This window comes from Apteryx rowi, unplaced genomic scaffold (genome assembly GCF_003343035.1).
Source record: "Apteryx rowi isolate R43461 unplaced genomic scaffold, aptRow1 scaffold_0, whole genome shotgun sequence".
NCBI classification, from domain to species: Eukaryota; Metazoa; Chordata; class Aves; order Apterygiformes; family Apterygidae; genus Apteryx; species Apteryx rowi.
The window spans coordinates 11,845,094-11,865,644 of NW_020447195.1; the positions used below are offsets into that span (position 1 = coordinate 11,845,094).

At 43.5% G+C, this 20,551-nt stretch overlaps 1 protein-coding gene across 1 annotated transcript; it reads left to right on the forward strand.

The window, feature by feature from the left end:
* Positions 1-23: 23 nt before the first annotated feature.
* On the forward strand, positions 24-19,270 carry LOC112961522 (BPI fold-containing family B member 4-like). The gene is made up of 16 exons (XM_026056820.1): positions 24-133; positions 7,121-7,248; positions 8,044-8,158; positions 8,709-8,813; positions 9,077-9,232; positions 10,711-10,774; positions 11,199-11,262; positions 12,126-12,217; positions 13,087-13,260; positions 14,053-14,106; positions 15,003-15,170; positions 15,280-15,347; positions 16,825-16,867; positions 17,397-17,460; positions 17,875-17,951; positions 18,570-19,270. Exons 1-16 carry the CDS (start codon positions 24-26, stop codon positions 18,591-18,593), a joined length of 1,506 nt encoding a protein of 501 aa, XP_025912605.1. The 3' UTR covers positions 18,594-19,270.
* The last annotated feature ends 1,281 nt before the right edge of the window (positions 19,271-20,551 follow it).

The window sequence follows — 20,551 nt, forward strand, 5'->3', positions numbered from 1 at the left end:
TGGTCTCCGGCTGTCCGTGCGGCATGGCGCCTCGAAGCCCGGCCTGCGGTGGGATCGCCGCCGGGCTGGCCGTGGAAGGGATGCGGGTTTGGGGCGGCCCAACCCCAGCCCTGCTCGTTGGGCTGGGCGACTCGTTAGGGAGGCTCTGTTTAACGTGCGCTCGCTTTCTTGTCTCCGCAGCGGCTTCCTCGGAGCAGCTACTGCCTCCCTGGAAACTCGCGTTTCCCCACCCGCCGCCGGCTCCGACCCTGGCTCGCGGCAGGGGGTGCGGACCCCCCCCCCCCGGCCACAGCACCCTGCTCCTTCTCTCGCCGGCGCCCATGGTGAGTCCAAGGCACCGTGCCGCGTCTCTGCTAAAAGCTGAGAACGACACAGAAAGCCGAAAATCTTCACTTACAGAAGATATATGTCTGTAATAAAGGCTGCTGCTAATTCTTTCCTGGGATTAAGAGATACCATCGAGGAAAATCTCGCTTGATATTGCTTTTCTTTTTGTAAAGTGAAGCTTTCCCAAACCTGAGGCAAGACAGAAACATTACTTTGATTTTGTGTTGCTCTCTTTCAGACAGATGGAAATAGCTGTCTTTAAATAAAGTCTCTGTTGGCACCGCGATCCAGACATTTCCTTAGACAACAAAATGGACAGAAATCCATTTTCCAGGCTGGAAGGAAGGCAAAAAATAAATTGGAAGAATGAAGAGTAAAGAGGAATTGAGATGTTCACAGGGCTTGCAGCACGAGTGATTTGAAGCGATGGGAAGAAGGCAGGTACAGTATTTATTTGTTTAAAAGATGGGACTAGATTTGACTTTAAGATGCGGACTGCATTGCTGAAAAGTCTGCTGCTGTGTTTCTGCTAGGGAGACGTGCACCTACGGCATGTAGCACGTGCGCGGTGATCCCAGCGCAGACCAGCTGCTTGCAGACACATGGTAACTCTTGCATGGGGTTCTTCTGGCCACGTGCCCCAAATGCAGGGCAGCTAATCTGTGCACGTACCATGGCCTTTTGTCTGAGATTCCTGGCTGTCCAAAAGGAAGGTTAAGGCTGCTTCCGCTGATCTGAGCAGGCCCTTGAACATCAGGCCATTCACGGCAAGGAGCCAAGCTTGTCTTTTTTGTGCTGGAAGAAAAAGAATGTCCTAGGGAAACCTGCAGTATGACAGCCCTGACAAAGTCAAAATGCAGGATGTCTACAAGATGTCCAGAGAGTGGTTCAAGACAGCTTTTAGATCTCATCTCAGTCTCCAGAGGAACCCCGTGACCAACAGGCACCTACTAAATCTTGTAAAATTCAGTAAAACCAACACCTGCCCAAAGCATCTGGTGTTCGTATTGGGGGAAGGATTTGCAGGCGGGGATGCGGTGCTGCTAAGGAGCACAGCCCAGTGTAGCAGATGCTGCGTGGTCCAAAGGAGTGCTTGCCTGGGTCTGTATTATCACATCTCTTGTCTGTAGCGTGGCTGTACTTGAGGCCTCTTCCCAGACTTTCCTACCTGGTGTCGCTTGATTTGTGCTGTAAGTCCTGTGGTACAAGATGCAGCTTTCAGCCTTGTATTGTGGAGCTCTGCTATCTTGTTAAGGCCTGAAGACATGTCTGCAAAATGCTTGTGATTCTCTATCTCAGTTCTTGCACTGCAGCTCATCACAGTTGCGTCTGGCTAATGGAGTTTGTCCCTTTTCAGTAGCCGATAATGTTCCACTCATTTTGCTTCAGTTCACATCTTGGAAGCAGAAAGTTTCCTGTCTATAAAATTCCCAGAGACATTGATTTGTTGTTATCTCATTGCAGTGATTTTACTCTCTGCCTTGCTGTTTATGCTCAGCATTGCAGATGCATCCAGAAATCAATGCTGCCATTCTCGGTCTTTTTGACAGGCAGCTCCTTAGAACTGTTGGCAGTGAGTTTTGTGCTCTTCTCCCTGTTTTTTCTTCTTGTGCTCTCTGCATGATCCTTCCTCAACATAATGTTTGTTTCTTGAGTATTCYGTATGTAGGAAACTGCACGGATGAGCGATCAGACACAAGTAAATCCGAAGAGGATGCTTTTGACGTCTGCCTACGCACAGCATGCCACAAGTCCCCAGTACATGCGCTCAGCGGAAGATTGCTCCGTGTCCTGGGTCAGGGTGAGCCTGGAATCAATACAGCAGGCTCAGTATTGTTGTAAAGAGTCATTAGCATTAATTGAGCTGCTCTGCCCTTGTAGACTGCTGACAATGGAAACTGCTAATACAACTGTAAATTTGGCTGTGGGAATTGTGGGATTCCCACAATCCTGTGATAAAGTCCGGTCTCAAAGCTTGAGGAGAGTTTGATTTCTTCAGCAATTCTTACTACAACTCTGCAGCTCCTTTCTAGGACACAGCATGGGGATTTTTAGCAGATGGTTTGACAAATACTGTTGCTGGAAATTAGCTTTTAAGGCCCTGTAGGCCTGGCTCTAGAAGGATTCATTCATCCCAAACCAAACAAGAATACAAATAACTTAAAAAAAGACAAAAGATGTGCTATCATCAAAAATGCTTTATTAACGCAGGGCTTTTGGTTAGCATAATTCAGTGCTTTACACTGAATCAGAGAATTCAGAGAGGTTCCCTCCTTCCATTTCTCTGGGCAACTTCTTCAATAAGTGTGGAAAAAAAATCCCCACTGTGCGTGGCTGTTTGCAGTAGGACAGAGTGAATGAAGCAGCAGCAAAACATTTTTTCGTGGATTTATTTTCCAGTTTCCGGACTGAATTGCCACTGATCATCTCACTGGCCAAGGTATCAGACTTACTGCAGTGCAAATGCTACTGTGTTGCCACCATTGCCATATTCCCCCGYAGAAGTGACAGGCAGAGGACAACAATTCATAAAGGGAATTTTAACCATTCTGAAACCAGGCTGGAAATTCACAGCCCGGATGCAGTCGTAGTGTTTAAAACTTACTTCATTACTTTTTCTTTCTCTTCCCAGAGTTTATTCTAGTAGCCTGAGTCTGAGGTTTGCTATGTTATTTTTCCTACCCGAGTGCTTTCTTTTTTCTACAGTACTGTTCTCTTGAGCTGGCTTCTTTATTTTGTTGACATCAGAGAAGTTATTTTCCATTGAAATTTGAACTGAGCAATTTTATTAATGTTCACGACATCCATTTGAAAGCAGTCACTTACTAGGAAGTGCTGAATATTTGTATAAGACAGTCTGCTCTATTATAGGTTGTAATTTATGCTACCAGATTTGTTGCTTTTTTTCCACCTCGAGAGATAGGATTCAGTTTGTGTGTGTCTTAAAAAGGAGTTACTATTTGCTTGTAAAAGGAGTTTTACAGATTGAAGTTACTCTTCTTTTTATTCATCACATAAACATAGTTTGTGTTCCTCTAGCATGCAAGCCTCCAGAATGTATGGAAAACAGCACCTTGTCATCAAAATGCCCTGATGTTTTTCAAACTGTGGAGGAAAGATTCTGAATTCTTTTCCCTTTATGTTGCTTAATATTTTACTTTAAGACGTGTTTGTAATGCTCCTAATTTCTCTCCAAACTTTTGTGATTCTGAATGCTAAAGGAAAAATCAGAAAATATAACCATATTTAATAGAAAATAATTCTTTTTTTACTTAAATATCACTCTTCTAAATTACCTGCTGTTTTTTAATCTGCCATCTTTCAGAGCTGCAAGTTTTAGGAAAGTTCAGAACGCTGAAGGCTGCTCTGTAGGGTCTTTCCACTTCACATTAGTCTTTCAATAGGTTTTTTGCTGTTCAGTATTTGTACTGTGATGGTCTTTTCTAGTGTTTCTTGCAATGCTTCATTTTAATATATATTCCCTTGTCACTGCAGAACTAAATTCAATGTTCTTGTAAGTGATATCTAAATCACAGCTGCAATGAGAGAATGAAATAAAGGTGAATGAGAGAGAAGCAAAGGATATGACTGGAAAAAAAAATTGCTCAACAAGAAGGAATACCTACAGCTATATATAAAATGTACTACATTACTTACAGCTTAGGCTTGCTGCTGTTACTACAATATATGTGTGTCAGATGTGGACACAGGTGTCTATCTCGTGCCATTTACCTGCAAGATTATCTGATTTGTGCRTGCAACCATATTGTGCATATACAATAATTCAGATATTTGTTGTGTACCTAGCTGCGTGTCTAATCCAGTTTGGAAATCTACTTTTATATATGCTCAGTAGCTGACCTTTGCCAGTAGTGTAGCAGAAATACTCTTGTAGTACGTCCAAGGCCGGAGCAGAGTCTAGCAGAGACTTCACTCTGGGTGTTTATGGTGATCACTCAGCCTTGTAAATTTGAATGGGATTCTTCAAAAGGGAACAAAAACAAGGGAAACGCAGGTTGTTCCAGGCGATAAAGACACATTAGGGCAAGCAGTGAAGTCAGCAATAAAATCGGTAAGTGTAAATCAACCTGAGAGTTCTGGGGAGGAGATGGGAAAAGCAGGGCTAGAGCTGCTGAGCTGCTGGTCAGATGTGGACGCTGTGGTGAGCTGGAGAGGGACCGGCTGCCTGGCCGGCAGCGAAGACCACGTGCGTGTTGCTCTTAGTACTTCGCCTCCGGGGAAGGGCCTGCCTGGTGCTCTGGCTCTGGGAGATGCTGGAGGTGGGCTCTAGCGTTGCTCCGTGTCCTTTTCCTCATTGCCCTTGTATTGACCAAGTAATGCAGTCGCAATCGCAGTGGACRGATGGGCTGTATCTTCTGGGGGAAAAAGTAATTTTTGACTTCATTCTGCTGCTCCAAGCTTCTTGGAGTAGCTAAATTTATCCTCTGTTTCTGGGACTAGGCTGTCATCAACAGGTCAAATGCAGTCCAGGTTTAAGTGTATATTAAATAAAACAAAAGCTCATACAGAGCTTCTGTAATAGAATAAGGCCTTGGAAGCATAAACAGAAGGACCTCCCTGCTCAGTGAGAGCAGTTTTCTGTTACCTCGAGAAAACACTGTGCAGTGTCGAATAGCATCTTAATACTATTTTTTGCTGCCGTTTGTATTCCTATGGGAAAGCTATTCCAGAGCTTGCTGTGGTCGCAGCAGCTTTCTCCTAATTTCAGCCTGAATTTATTCACTAATGTTTGTTCATGTGCCAACATTGTCCGTTAGTCTAAATAACTATCCTCTCTCTTCTTAGTGTTTACCCCCTCCTGTATTTATGGAGAACGATCATATCTCTACCCAGTCTTTGTTCTGCTGGACCAAACAAGCCAACCGTTCTTCTCTCCTGTGACAGGCTCCTCAGTTCCCTAACCCTCTTAGTAGYCCTTTTCTGCCGGTTTCAGTTTGAATTTATCCCTGTTGAACATGGGTGACCAGACCAGAACAAAGTGCTCGGATAAGATCTTCCCAGGGCCCTGCACAATGGAAACTCCGTGAAGCTGAGCCAGAGCTCTACGCCAAGGATGCCGTCCTTGTGTTGTCTGCGCGGGCTGCTGGAGGGCCCCGACACGTCCTGCCGGTGTCCTGCCGTGATGTGTCTGCTACGCCGCGGCCAGGCGAAACGACTGCTTCTGGGTAAAGACTCGGGACTGTGTGAGAGCCTGGGGAATGTTCTCTTAGGAGCCTTTTAGAGAAACATCTTTCTCTTTGGATAGCTGCTATTTTTCTTTGAAATACACGTTTCTGCTGCCCTCAGCTCATTCAGCTAGCATAGGCATTACTTATTCAAAATGATATTTATTGTTGTTTTTAACACATTTCGGTGCAACTTTATTTTTTGCAATCAATTCATGAAACTCTTAACAGATACAACTGAAATCAATTTGAAGCTCAGTCTTAAAGCCAATATTTGTCATGTTTCTGCAACCTTTCCAAGTTGCTTTTTATAAAGAAAATATATTTCCAGTGCTGCACTTGAAACAGGAATGAGTGTTATAAATCTCAGCTCCTCAGGGACTGGGAAAAGTAGATCATTTCCTACTCTAAGCCTCTTTGATTGTTTGCACGTGCTTAACAGAAGCTCTGTGCACAGTCTTCCTCATCCAGACAATCCATATTCTGCCTTTTGTCACATTTAGACCCTTCAGTAATTTCCTTCATGATTTCCTAAAAAGTTGGTTACCTCAAGATGTGAATTTCCCCACTGGGGCCACCATTGCAGGGCATCTGTTTTGAGAGAGGAAAAAAACAGTGTCCAAGTAAGTAGTCTGGACCATGAAGAGAAACAGCATTCAGTACAGTCAGTAGTGACGTTACTTCATATAAATCAATACAGGTGGCAGCTGGGTGTTGCTTGCAAAGAGCAAGAATATAGAGGAATGCCTGATTATTAGATGTGGGGGAAAAGGTGTGTCTGGTTGGCTGCAACTTTTATATAAGGGCAACTTCTTCCATCTCATTTGCAGGAACAAAAGGGGGAGACGCAGAGAGTCTTGACTACTTCTAAGAGAGGCAGAGCTGACCTGAGAATCTTTCACAGATCACCACAGTTGATGCAGGTAATAACATCATGTGTGCCTGTCTGGTGAAGCTGAATGGTGGGCAGAGTACGTGGAAACAGTGTCATTGCATTATAATCCTTGAAGAACAGGCATAGTGTGCTCATTGCTAGGTTTCCTTAATTTGAGATTTTGCTGCGCACCAAACTGCTGATCATCTCTCTATGTCTATAACTTTATAATTAAATTTATGTCAATAATGATTAAATTATAGCTATAGAATTAACTTATATGATTTTTATTACTTTAGTTTTAGTTTGTTGCCTTTGAAAATTAAAAAGAATAAGAGTAATCCTGAGATGTTTCCCTTGGCAAAGATCCTTGCAAAAGAAGTGTAATTTCTCATCTAAAGGATATAGAAAGTAATGACTAATTAAACATCAATTAAGGGTAGTTGCTAGGAAAAGCAGTTTGGTTCCCTTTTGTGTGAWCATCTAAGGTATTTTGGGCAAGTCACAAAGTAAACATAAGGGGTTTTTATTGACCCAGACTTGAAGTCTGTCCGCATATTTGAACACAAATGGGTTCCTGCCTCCCACAGGTTCGAGCAGTCTTATTCAAGCTTAATAAAGAGTAGAGGGGACAACTCTCATTTGGTCTGTATCTTTGTACAGAGACTCGGCTGTCTTCTTAGAGGCTTGTTTTTTTTCCCACTTCTTACTCTCATTTTTCCCCTGCYAGCAGGAGAGTCTCTTTGGAGGTGAAGATGTTCAAGCTTTTTGGAGTTCTCTTTTTCTGTGGCCTGCTGACACCGTCTCAGGAAGTACTGCCTGGTCTGTCCTGTGCAGTCAGCCCAGGAGCAATGCGGAATGGTAAACAGCAAGAACATGAGTTATGTTTATTTTGAAAGCTGTTTGGGACCTTGAAGGTGGAATAAAACCTCTTGACTGTCTTCATCTTTATTTTTTCTTCTTTTTCTTTTTTCTTTTTCTTCTTTTTATAGTTCCTCATGGCTCCAGACGTTGCTAGAGCCTTTGACAGCCATTGTTGCATTCATGGACTCTTAGGGAAGTCTCTAGGATGCAGAATTGGGGCGTGTTTCAGCACCAAATGGCCATAGAGAATCTTAGGGCCACATGTGGATTATTTCCTCTTTTTGTCTTAGTTTCCCATTTGTGTCATGGAGCAGCTGATTTTTACTGAGCAACTGCTATGAAGTTTAACAGCCATGCTAATATTTGCAATGCTTCAGCAAAAAAAAGAGCAACTAATTTCCAGTTACTTCTACTTTTTTCTTTTAAATCCTTTACAAATGGGAATCAAAAGTTGTAGGTTCAAGCACTGTTCCTGCTGAGTGTGGTAGCAGTCATTTCTGTTAGTGCACAGTTGTGCTCTAATCTTCAAGTCAGAGGTCTGGGATGCTCTGTATTGTTACCTTTCCTGGTTAATTCACTAAGGACAGTTTTGTTTTATGACTTTTATTTTTTTTTTGGTTCACATTGTAAAGTATTGTGCCCAGTGTGATTATCAGTGTTTATGCACTCAAATAAGGAGTTTTGGGAAGAGGTGGGGCTGTGTTGTGTAACAACTTTGCCAAGCTATGAGTCTGAAGGGTGGAGAGAGGTCATTGCCACAAGCGTCTGTCCTCATGCAGAGATGTTTTCCAGTTCTCTCAGGAGCCATACTTCAGAACGGGCTTCTCCAGCAGCACCTCCAGAGCCTTGTGCTCCCAAACATCATGGATGAAGGGGGTCTGCTGAATGCACCCATCAGCATCACTGGGTAAGTGGAGAGCGAAGGCTTCCTAGGGAATTTGCATTGTCCAGCAAGGGAAGCGACAAGAGCCAAGCTTCAGCTGCAGTGATTGGCCTGAGTAGTCATATATGATGCTGATACTGTTGGTACTGAAATTCTAGCCCAACAAGAGTTTTTGATGTGGTGGTAAAGTGGGTGGTGAAGTGTGTTGCAGGTGGTGGATCCAGATGCAGAATGATGGCTCTGACACTACTGTTGATATCTGAGATGCTTGAAAGCACTGAGAGAGGAAAGAGGATTCAGCAGAGATAAAAAACTGACCACTCTTTTTTTTTTTTTTTTTTTAAAGTGGCTTTCCATCTCAATCTGATTCCAAGACTCAGAACAATTTTCTTCTTTTGGACTTCAGCTCCAGACTCTGTCTCCTCTTGGAGCTGCTATCTCTTGCTTAAATATCCGTGCATATAGCTGAAAGTGGCTGTGCTGATGTGGGCACTGTAGGTTCCTTAGTGCATGAAGCTGCTTAGCTGTTGTAAGACACTTTCACTTTGCCACAGCTTTTGCTGTTCTTCTACAGATTGCACCTTGTCAAGGCTCAGTTCCCCGAGCTGTCAGTGATGCTGCTGCCTGGAATTGGGGTCCAGATGACCATCGCTGCAAAGCTGGAGCTCAGAGGCAACGGGTGAATGTTGTGTTTCATTGTATTTGTTAAAGGAAGCCCCTATCCACAGGCTTTCTGTTACATGATATTTTGCATCTTTTATGGATTTCTAAATATTTTTTTACCTATAATAAAGTCACACAGTGGAACAGGCACAAAGGGTGGCTTCTGGCTTTTGTCATGAGTTACAGTAAATGGAGGTGCTGTTCATTGTTACTGGCTTTTCTGATATTCTCTTCAGAGGCAGAGAGATTAAATCTGTTTAACTCGTTTACTTTTTTCAGCTTGCTTGGTCTTCTCCCAGAAATAATTGATATCATAGCGGATATGTCCATTACTGCAAACATTAAATGCACGAATTATGAATCGGGAACAGTCCAGGTTGTTATTGAAGACTGCCTCTGTATTTTTGGTGCCATAAAGGTGAAGCTCCTTTCTGGGTAAGTGCCTGTGGATTTATGTTTTCCGTTGCCAGCAATCCCCTACTCTTTATCCAGTAATAAACAGTCTGCCAGGACTCAGACAGTGCTAAGCTGGTGTAGAGCCGGGCCTCAGTAGAACTAATTTATTTCCAATTGCCAAAACCAGTTGCTTCAGTGGAAGATGGCAAAAAAATGGCTGTTGGAAAATGTGAGATAATCTGCCCTGCTTGTCCCGGAAATCTTACCTGAATTAGAGATCTGAAGTATGAGGTTTAATATCTCTTCCAATGCACTTTCTTTAGAATTAACTAATGAATTAGTATCCAAGGGGTAGGAATAATACAGCAGGGAGAGTGTTCTGGGGAAACAGCACCAATTGCTCATCATGTTTTTATACTCAGTCTTTGGCTGCTATCAAGAAAATATGTCGGGTATATAGACTTTTGGTCTGACCTCTGTGGCAATGTTTAATTCCATGCAAGTGTCCCATCTCTTTCTCAGTCTTACTAAATTCTTGGCATTGCTGACTTCTTGTATTGATGAATGCCTCAGGTAAATCAATTATTGTAAAAAAATTTCCTTTTATCGGTTTTGAATTATGCACTTTTCTGTTTCCTTGAATTTCTCCTAATTAGTTTTTGCACCAGAATTATGCATTATATTTTAATCAGTGCAATAGTTGCTTTGAAAGATTCTATGTAAATGGCCAGAAGAACACAGCCCACCCATTCTGGGGGCCATATTTTAAGCTCTAGTAGAGTTAAAATGCCTGTGCAGAGGAAATGAATTCTTTGTGGGGTAACAGTGAGTGTGTATGTACACAATTTACTTCACAGCAGTTCCTCAGATACATCTATAGACAAAATTCTGCCATAAATAATGAGATAGATTAGTAATTCCTGCTGTTTGTGTCTTGCAGAATATGCTGCTCTATGTTCTAACTCAATAGCCCAGAAATATACTGATTATCAAAGCTAAATGGCTCTATGCTGCCTGCAGGCAGCATGTAGCCCAGAGTGATCTATTTAGCAGCACTGTTGGAACGTTACACAGCAGATTTCTCCTCTTGTTAACCCACATGTAAATTGTTTGTTTCGCATAACTAACATGGAGATGTTTAAAAATAACTCCACCTTCCCTTAACTACAGCACTGATTTAAATACCAGAGCAAGAAGACCAGGCTCAAGCAATATTGTGAGAGGTTCATCCCTTTGGTACAACGGTGTCTGCACACCCTGACTGCTGAAGCATTCAATTCTCAGAAATGAGCCAACTTCTCCCCTCCTTGGGGCTAGCAGTTCACTACCCTCCCTGCCTTCTGCGCACCCTGTTCTCTTTCCAGTATTGCTTGCAGCAGTGTCTCTGAAGGGATGATAAAGGATGTAGCAGTGTGTAAAACAAAGGTTGGAGATCCTTTGGTCTCCTGTCCTGGAGCTCTGTTTGTACTGATTGGGAGTTGCTTTGGCTCTCATACATTCTTCTCTTTTTCTTGCAGCTTACTGTCCCTATCAATAAATGACTTAGTGCATAACCAGTTGGCAGGAACTCTGCCTGGTTTGGTAAGCCCACAGATTGCCATCTTTTTATAGTTGAAATGCAGAAGTATCAGGAACAACATGTTACAATGCTCAAGTGTACTACATGATCTTTCTGCATCGCTTTCTCATGTTTTTAGTGGAATGCACCATGTTGCAGGGGGCCCATGGGCAGTCTTGTCACTGCTGGAGTATTTCTCCCAACAGATCAATGCCCTTAAATATTGCTCAGATCGAAGCAGTCCCCTTAGATGCAGTTCCTAACCCCAGGGGTTCTCCGCTGTTCCCAAATCCTTCACAAAGACCCTGCTACCCTAATGCCATGGAGCACTTTTCCCCGAGGATTTAGGTTAGAGTGAGTGGGTCTGGTCAGGGTGTATGGTGGCAGCTCACGGCTGGTGGGTGGAGAAGGGTGGCTGTGTGGTCACATTTCTGCTTTGTGTTGCAGCTGTGTTCTGTGATCAATGTAGTCGTCAATCTTGTGAACATCCAGCTCTTGGGCACTCTCAATGGTATGTTTCTTGCGGAAGCTCCGGTATTACTTCTCCCCATTCCTCTACAATCCCATGATGGGAAGTGCACTTTTCCCTGACTAGTCCATAAGGTCTATCGGGGAGATGTCACTTTTGCAGTTCCCTAAACACCCTTGAACGCAAAGCTAAGTTCAGATGTGTTACCTGCAGTGGTTCAAATTATATATTAGTAAATGGATTGAAGAGGTTCCTGGGAGGGGTGAGAGTGGGGAGGGGGGAGAGGAGAGAGGATCCAGGAGTCATTGGTGAAAGCTGGAAATGGAATAAATTAGAGCCTGTAGTAGTTTTCATTCTTGCAGCCTTCGTGTAAATTGTTTTTCTTACTGCAACCTTTTCAGCTCCCTGGCTTGTATCTCGGGGATTGTCTGTACAGAGTGTTCACTGGGAGTAACAGCTGTGTACTGCATCCCAGAACAACCCTGCCCTTTGTGGGCATTCAGATCTGTAAATGGGTAGGTAAAGAGGCCCGAGATACTCATGTTCCAGACTAAATCTCTATCCACTGAATATTTAAGAATATTGTTCAACACTGAATTCGCACCTAAACAGTCCCAGTGAACTGCTCTCACCTGGATCTTCCTTATGCTGTTTTAACATATTATCCTTGAATTTAGCTTACTGTCTTTGGCACTTTTTAGGGGCTATATTCTAAATGCATATCCCACAAGACTTAATGTTCTGCCCATTTTTGAGTAGCAACGCTTTTACAGAGCATCCCATGGAAATGAATGCTTGAGATCTGCTTGTGGGTGTGAGGCCTGGTTGGTGACCTGAGGGATCACAGAAGGAGTTTGTGTTGCTTTTTATTTCCTAATGTTTTATTGCTTGTTTTCTCTCTGAAGCGGTGATCCCAGTTGGTACAGCAGGAACGATTCAATATCAGCTCGCCAGCCTTCCGTTTACATCTGGCTTGTTCCTTGGGTTGGATTTAGATGTAAGTTAAATATTAGGTAACAAAACCTTGAGAGTTTGATTGTAGCATGGTTTCTTTCAGCACTATTTATCTTGATCCCCTAGGGAGAATTGTCTTCTTTCAGTACAATGAAATAGAAGAGCTAAATGAATGATTTCTTCTGGAAATGCTAGCTAAATATTTAGGCCCTGATGCAGACCCACCACTAAGTGACTTTGTGTGCTTTTCTTCAAGCCTTCACTTCTTCTGTTCACAAACCCCCAAAACAAAAAACCAACCCCCTTTTCAAACAGGCAAGCTTAAATAATTAAAAGTGAATAACTAGCAAGGAGAATTGGGAATAAGCAATAAAGAATAGCAAAGGCTAAATAACAAATGCTCCAGTCTGTAAAATCAGCTCTACTTCATTCTTTAGTGCAGGTCTTCGTAGGGATTAGTTTTTGCCTGCCACAATGATGGTCAGAGCTAGTGTCCTTAGTGAATTGATAGTATCAGTACAGGTTTATTGTAGAGTCAGAGCAATGGTTCATGCTTGACTGAGTGCTGAAGAAGAGGAAAGGCAGTGTTATGACCTCTCTGCTGGCAACATCTTTACCTCTCGTTTGTTTTTGGAGTGAAACCTCAAGGATGAAATGAAGCAGTGAGATAGTGATTTGGACAGGGTGAGTTTGTTAGCTAAGAAGGACTCCGTTATGCACTCTGGTCTTTATCAGCTCTTTTCATGTATTAAATATAGAGAGAATTTCTCTGAGTTCAATGCTTTCCCTAAGTTCTTAATGAGAGGATGGCTGTTTCAGCTGGTATAAGCCCAGCAGTCTCTGTCTCAAAGGTCTGGGCAGACCTCATGGCTTTGTAGGTCGGTTTGAAGACTCTGTCATCTCTCTTTGCAGGGTGCAGTGCAACAGGTGGGAGGCAGCATCATCCCCCATGACTCATCCTCCTCTGCTTTGCCTCCTCTGATGGACAAGCTTCTTGTCTTGGGATTGCGCCAGAGCTTTCTCAATGCAGCTGTGTCCCTCATAATCCAGAAGCAGTCTCAGACGTTTATCTGCATGCCAGAAGCTGTGAGTACAGCAGTGCCTGAGCTTCATGCTAGGGGAAGTGAGGAGGATACGTATCCATTTGACCTTAGCTCTGCTGAGGTAGCAAGCTGTGGCATGGGTTTTAGCCTGTGCTAGCATTCGACATTCAGCCTTTCTGAGGACATGAGTCTATACTTTGCTCACTTGTACATGCTAAAGCCCCAGCGCATCTTTACTGCTCTTTTCACAAATCTGTACTAGTGCATGCGATCATCAGCCTTTCTTATTTCTGTGTGGACATGTCCAGGGATGCCTGTTGAATCCAGTTGTGTACTGGTTATGTCTTTGGCTCTTGCGGGTCTACACTCCATTTCAAAATGTCACTAAGAAAAACAACTTCATATATGCAACACAATTCTCGACACATGTGCATTTTCTATACCTCTAGTCTGCACTTCCACTGGAAAATATCAGAGGTCTATACACTGAAAAATGTTAAACACCTCTAGATTATGTTGTCTTCTGCTGCTGGTTATTCTCGCCTCACCTTAACAACTGACTGAGAATCACCTGAGCAGTTGTGGAACACTTGAAAAGACTGAGGCCTTAGATAACAGCAGGTGCTGCCCTAACATAGGTCTGTGTGTGACTGATCTGCCCTTGACTTCACTGGGGACAATGAATGAATGAGGACTCTGGGACTGGCCCCAAGAATGTGAACAAACTGGCTGAAAATGGTGACACAAATGCAGAGGAGTGGCTCCTGGCAGGATGGGTATTGCTGAAATCCATTGAGAGCACTGATTTCGGCTGTTTGCACTTTTGTTCCAACAGTTCTCTGGTGCCAAACAACTGAGAGAAGCTGTCATGACCCTCGTTGCTGCTAGGGTGAGTGAATTTCGCTGGTGCAAGGGTTTGTGTAAATATCACCAGGGTCTGAGTCCATCCAAGTGAAACCACCTGAATGTGCTGGGGCGCTGCCAGTAAGGTCTCTGGTGTTCTGTTCCCCTCCTCTTCGCCCTGTCGAATGCGTGCTGTGGCCAAGCCACGTCAGTATAACCCAAGACTGTCCTGCTTAAAGGCCTGCTGACATGAATGAATTGAAGGGGCTTGTATGACCAACGCTTCCACCCAGCTCCCCTTGAGGGCAGGCTGTGGGCTGTCTGCAGCCTCTGCTCCACATCTGTGTTCTCCTGTGGGGCACTTGAGCTGTAGCCAACTTTCTCCCATTCCCTAAGCAAAAGAAAGGTCTTTCCTCTTAGCTTGCAGTTGTTGGCATAAACAGCTAATAAATGTCTTGCATCTCCCATTTCCTGGGCCTGCTGTCAGGCACCATGGACCCCCCTATATGACCACAGCCCTCTTAGAGAGTGTCCACCTTTGCTTCCTCAGTCTGTTACTGTCAAGAGCAAAGAGTRTTGACTTTTGCTGCTGGATTTACAGGAACATGCAGAGATAGTACTAACCAGTCAATCAGCAAATTTACAACCTGCTGTGAGAGTCTTGAGGTTTAATTTACCTCTCTTATCTAGGATTTATTTCATATTTTTCTCCGTGCTGCTAAAATTACATGCAATCTTCTGAAAAATTCCTTTCTGCTCTGTAAATCTGGGGAATGCTAGTCCAAGATCCATGCAGCTCAAAAGGAGAGGCCCTAAAGAGTTATGGGACTGTGTGAGTCCACCTGCAGACCATTGGTCTTCTCACGCTGAGCTTTAGGTTCTGCTGGGCAGGTGTGTTGGTGCACAAAGGTGGCCAGCTCTGTGTCTCTCCAATTTCTGCAGTGCTCCAGCTGTCCTAGGACTGATCCTCTGAGCATTGAGATTGCATTTTCTGGGAACCCACTTTTCCTCTTGGAAGTAAAGAAAGCCACTATCAACCTTTCTGTCATGATTCAGCTGTTCATTCAACGTTTAGATGGATCTGTCCTAAGCCTTCTGCTCCTGAAGGCAGTAAGTATTAATGTAAAGACCTCAAACTGGTGCAGTGTGCAGCTGGCTAAGTGACCGTCAATTGGGATGATGGCATCTCTGCAGGCTAATCCTCACTGTCTGATTGCAGGACCTTGGTCTAAGTGTCCGTTTTTCGATTACTGGCAGAAGACTGCTGCTCGCACCGTCCCTGAGCAGGTAATCTGTCTCCGTAGCGGTTATATGCGAGTACTGAAAGCAGTCTGCCACAAGTGCCTAATTCTGCTTGCTCTCTTGAATTAGTCATGGGTTTTCAACAGTGCTGAGAACCTCCAGCTTTCCTGGAGTTCAACATGCAGATACACAATTTTCTGGGAACCGGTGGCCAGAAGAGTGCCGGACAATGGTTTATTAGGGACACTACAAATGCTAATGGCAGTACAGTATTCCTCTGTGACAAAATGGCAGTGGTAGAACTATCTGAATTAAGGGAGAAACAATAGGATTGTTACATAAACACTTCTGTGAAAAAGCCAGACAGTGCAATGCTATTAAATGCTGATGAAATTYTCTCCATTGCAATATTAATGCAGCAAGTGCTAACTTAAAATATTTTTCAATGTCTGTGAACCCCAGATTTCTTGAATCCAAGAATTTTATATCTGGCTGATGTCATGAGGTGGACAGGTACTACTGATTTTCAAAAACATTGCAGCAGTGGGAGACTTTTTAGGAGACTAGAAGAAAACTCTGTGTTGGTTTTATAACAAGGAGAAATGAGGTAACCTGAATAATTTTGAGACTGTCATTTTGACTTTGATTCTGGGCAGTATTGGACATGAGTGATAAAGGAGTAAAGGAAAGTGCTATCATTAATGACAGACAAGGTATGATTAAAGATTGTAAAGCATTTCTTATAGTGTGAGGTTCGAGGAATTCAGGCCATTTAGCTTGTCAAAGAGTTAGATTTAGAAGCAACATTGGCATAGCTTGTATGCAATAATATAGGGAATAGAAATGCATTAAAGGGCTCTTTAATTCAATAGACAAAGATATAACAAGCTTCAATGGAAGTAGAAAGGAGAAATTCAAAGTGGAAACAAAGCACACGTTTTACCTATGGTGATAATTAGGTGAGTGAAGTGATAGGTTAGGGGCTGTAGCAAATTCTCCAGAACTTGTGATCTTTAAATCTGGAGTGGATGCTTTTTCTAGAAGCTCTGCTCTTGGCCAAACAGGCACTGATTCTGGAGGAAGTTGTGTGGCCTGGGCTAAGCAGGAGAATAGACTCAGTCAATTATTTCTGAGCTTTTCTAAGTTGAATGACTGCCTGGCCACGGGAGAAGGAAGGACAATCTGGCAACTAGTGTGCACTGTTGCAATGCTGCTTTATTTACAAGCAAATAAAAACTAGACTAAACTTATAATGTTGATTTATTGCTTTTATTTTATTCTTTTTATTTATTTATTTATTTATTGCTCCCTTGTAAGTGTGGGAGTGTCTGCTTCTTGTGTTAAAATACTGCAATCCCTTTGTGGATGCCTGGATGATGCTGTTTAGGTGTCCCTGGGCTGTGGGTTGAGATGATCACCTGAGCTAGGTGATTGCAGTGGTCTTACAATAGGGATCTGGGATCTGCGAGCTCTGGCCAGATGACTAGGTGTCTGAAGTTCTGTTTACTTTCCTTTTCTGCAGCATTGCCCTCTCCTTGGAGTCTTCTGATGTTGGCATCAGTAACGTAAGTCTCTTTTACCAAGCAAATCTCAGTACGTGGTTAGAGCGACCAAGTGCTGTGCACTGCAGCTCTGGGGAAAGAGGAAAACACGATGTCATTGTGTGATGTTGTTACAAATGTCTGGGTTGTGATGGATTCTGTCTGCTGAAGGTCTTAGTTGTTAGCTGTTACACTTTGTAGCAATTCTTCTTTTGCTGCTTTTTTTTTTTTTTTTTTTTGCTTTTGCCTTTTCTCATAATGCAAATGTAAAGCCTGAAGTCTGTTCAGTGTTTATTCACTCCTACTTTGGCAAAGATTACACTGAACTCCAGGAGGAGTTTTACCTGGTAGAAGGTTTTCCAAAGGAAGCACCAAATACAAATTGAGGAAGAAAAGTAGATTTGCTTCAGAGAAGACAGGGAGTATTTGTTCTTTTGCTGTGTTAGGAGGAAGTTATTTCCAGTCCTTAAGACTGGCCGTCTTCCAGCTGCAGTGCTTACTGCTGTCGTGTGCCTGGCAGACCTCTCATTGTGTTGTTTCTTCTCTGGTTCAGATCTCAAGTCTCAAGCCACACTGCAGAACTCTTCTGGTGGAAAAGTTCTTGCCACTTCTCAATGGTAAGGTGACTGGAATAGCTGTAAAATTTAGAGTCGTTTGACTGAGTCCTGGAGGAGGAGGGAAGGGGTACACGTGCATGTTTGAAAGTAGCAGTGACACTCCAGCTCTCCAGCTGGAGTCGTTAAAGGTCTGTAATCCCCCTTTGGGGGCTGTAGTTAAAAGCCCCAGGCTAGCCTTTTAGTCTTGCATCTACTCCAGTGTCAGTCCTTAGGGCTCTGGCAACAACTACTGCTAGAGAACATACGGAAAGTCAAAATGCATTGTGAGCAGTGGTGCTCTGAGTCACTCTGCCTCTTGAAGCTCTGTTCCCTTCATCCTCGCTGGGACCAACGGTTGTAATTTGGTGGGGAGCTGGGTGAAACAGCAGCATGCATCCTTCCCGCTGTGTTTAAGGACCAGTCTGTTCCCTGTAGGTCTTCTGAGYGTCGGAATCCCCCTACCAAACGTGCTGGGCATTCCATTTATTAATGCGGATGTTCAAATATCAGCGGTAAGTGTTTGGAAAGGCTCTTTCCTCCTGCAAGGCACCGGTGTAGGTCATGGGGGTTATTTCTAACACATGGCTCCTGCAATAGGACCCTGCCCAGTGGCGTTTTAGTGTGCAAGAGCCATAGATTTTAAGCCTAGAAGTTCAAGAAAGGATTGTGCCATCAGAAAATACTGCTGAGTACTTCCTGCCCATGCACATTTTCAAGCAAGGTACAAAATGAGCCATGTCCAGCCCTTCTGGGAGTAGATCCTGATTTCCCCTGTCCAGACTGTCTTTCCTTTCTTGAGAACTCTCTGAGCAACTCTGATCAACGCTGCTGATGTTGGTCCATGGAGCCTAGCATGCCCTTTCAAGTGGCACTGGTCAAAGTGTCTTGAATCACACCAAGTCCCAGCCCTCTGCAGCCTGGTGATATCCCAGAGGAGCTGGGATATTCTCTGATACTTTCTGAAGGATATTGTACCCTCCTTTTTATAAGCTTAATGTGAGAATTTTTGCAAGAGCGTTTCCTGCTCACTGTATGTTGCTGACATTATATCATTTACTGAAGGACGTTGGTTCACAACAGCTTTAAAGTCAGGAAATAACTTACATGTGTCACTTTTTGCACTTCTTCAGGGCCTGTTGGCAATTTTTGTGTGAACTGGGGAGTACAAGGCATGGAGAGGTCTTTCTGATTGTACCACTGGGCAGAAAAAAAGGAAGAAAGACCAGCAAGGATGAAGCATTAAGACTGGCATTATCTTCTTTCCTTTTCTAAACTTGATTCAAGATTCTTGGTCACATTTAAAGGCACTTTAAATCTAACTGGCTCACGTGAGTACTAAGATACTTGCATAAGCCAAAAACAGATAGGCAGCTCAGTGTACAAATATTTAATTTGGTGAATTAGCATAATTTAGAGGACACGGTTATAGCAATTGTATGTGATGCTGCAGTTGAATGGTTAAATTCCTTGAAAAATTTGTTCCTGAGGAAAAAATGTTCTTGATATAATGAGAACTTGTTGCATGTGGCTTTCTAAGTAAATGTCACCATCCATGTTCAGAAGAATATGAAGCTCTGAGCAGGAGGAGGCTCAGGATACATTTTTCATGCAGCTCTTTTAATAAATGTTCCTACTTTTTTAGTGCTTGGAATGAGGTTCTTATTTCTAATGCTTTTCAAGGCAGAGTACCTGTCCTGCCTCCTGCTATGGGATTTGGTTGCTCTGTGGCAAGTGATATTTTAATATTTGGTTTGAAAACTTATTCCACCCAAACTTCTTGAGGAAAAAGCACATGATTTTCAGTAGCTACTCCTGGCTAGGTAACTGATTGTATTCCTTTTGAACAGGTGCTAATCCACAAACAGAAATCAGAAGGAAATTGAATTTCAAAAGATCATGAAGCATTTCCTAATAGAATCTGAGGGGGAAACACCATTACCAGATAATAGAGAAGTATGATAACACTGGAGGATGCTCATCCGCATGTAATAGTCCGTGTTTACTTAGACTAATGTAATAGTCAGTTGATCTCTGCACATCATGGGGAAAAGAAATTAAGCATTTTTGATTTCAAAACAATAAATGTTTTTGGGTAGAAAACATTGGAGGCCTTAAATCTCTCAAACGCCCTTTTTCTTTTCCCAGCAGTAGATGTTGTTACTAGCTTATTAATTATTACTAGCTTTCCCAGAGCTAATGGAAGTATGTCACTGTTAATGCATGGGTGATAGATGGATGAATTTTACCACTGGCTATATGGAAGGTGAGGGCAATATCCTTTTCAGCATTTCCATTTAAAGGTAAGAACAGTTAAATATCTGCATGGCCAAACCCTTGGTTTTCAGCAACATCATAGTGGGATGTTGCGGAGAGGAATCCTCAACACATTTTAGCTCCTTCTTACACAATGCAGCTGAACACACTGGACCCTCCAGCTGTCCCAATTCATGCAACGAACTTTTCCTTATGCTGTTTTACATGTCAAATCTGCTATAGGGCACCCTTATCACATGGCCTGTCATGTCTTGTGTAACTATGGAAGTGTTCTGGGTGGGTGAAAATCGACAGCCATGCCGAAGACCAAGTTTTCAGCAAATCCGAAGGGCTGCTTTGCTTGCTAGGCCCTAGGTGGTGTGCAGGCTGATGTGCGCTTGGTGGGACTGTGCTTTCCAAAGGCCTTTCACCTGCTGATAACATGGACCGTGCTCAGTCCCAGGGTGGAGAAACCGCGCTCTCGTGTAGTGACGTCGGAGGGAATTCCCTCTCGAGCACCGTGCTGAGTGGCAGTCCTGTCACAAGCTAAACCAAGCAGGGTGAAAAGTTTCTGAGGCTGGGTTTAAGCAACGGGGAACAACATGGGTGATTGGGTCGTACTAATGAGCAAGGAGAAGACTTGAGGCACCTCTCCTTTTGCTCTCTGATGCCTGGGATGCCATCAGGGCTGGCGGCGGGGTTGCTGTCGGTGTAACTGGGGTTATGTGGCTCACGCTAACCAGCGGGCAGAAGGACCAGCTGTGCAGCCCCGGTGACACCTGGACAGCCAGATAGGCAATTAGATCTCTATTAGCTGCTTTATGCTATCTGGGAGTTACTAGATTGATCGGGCAATCTG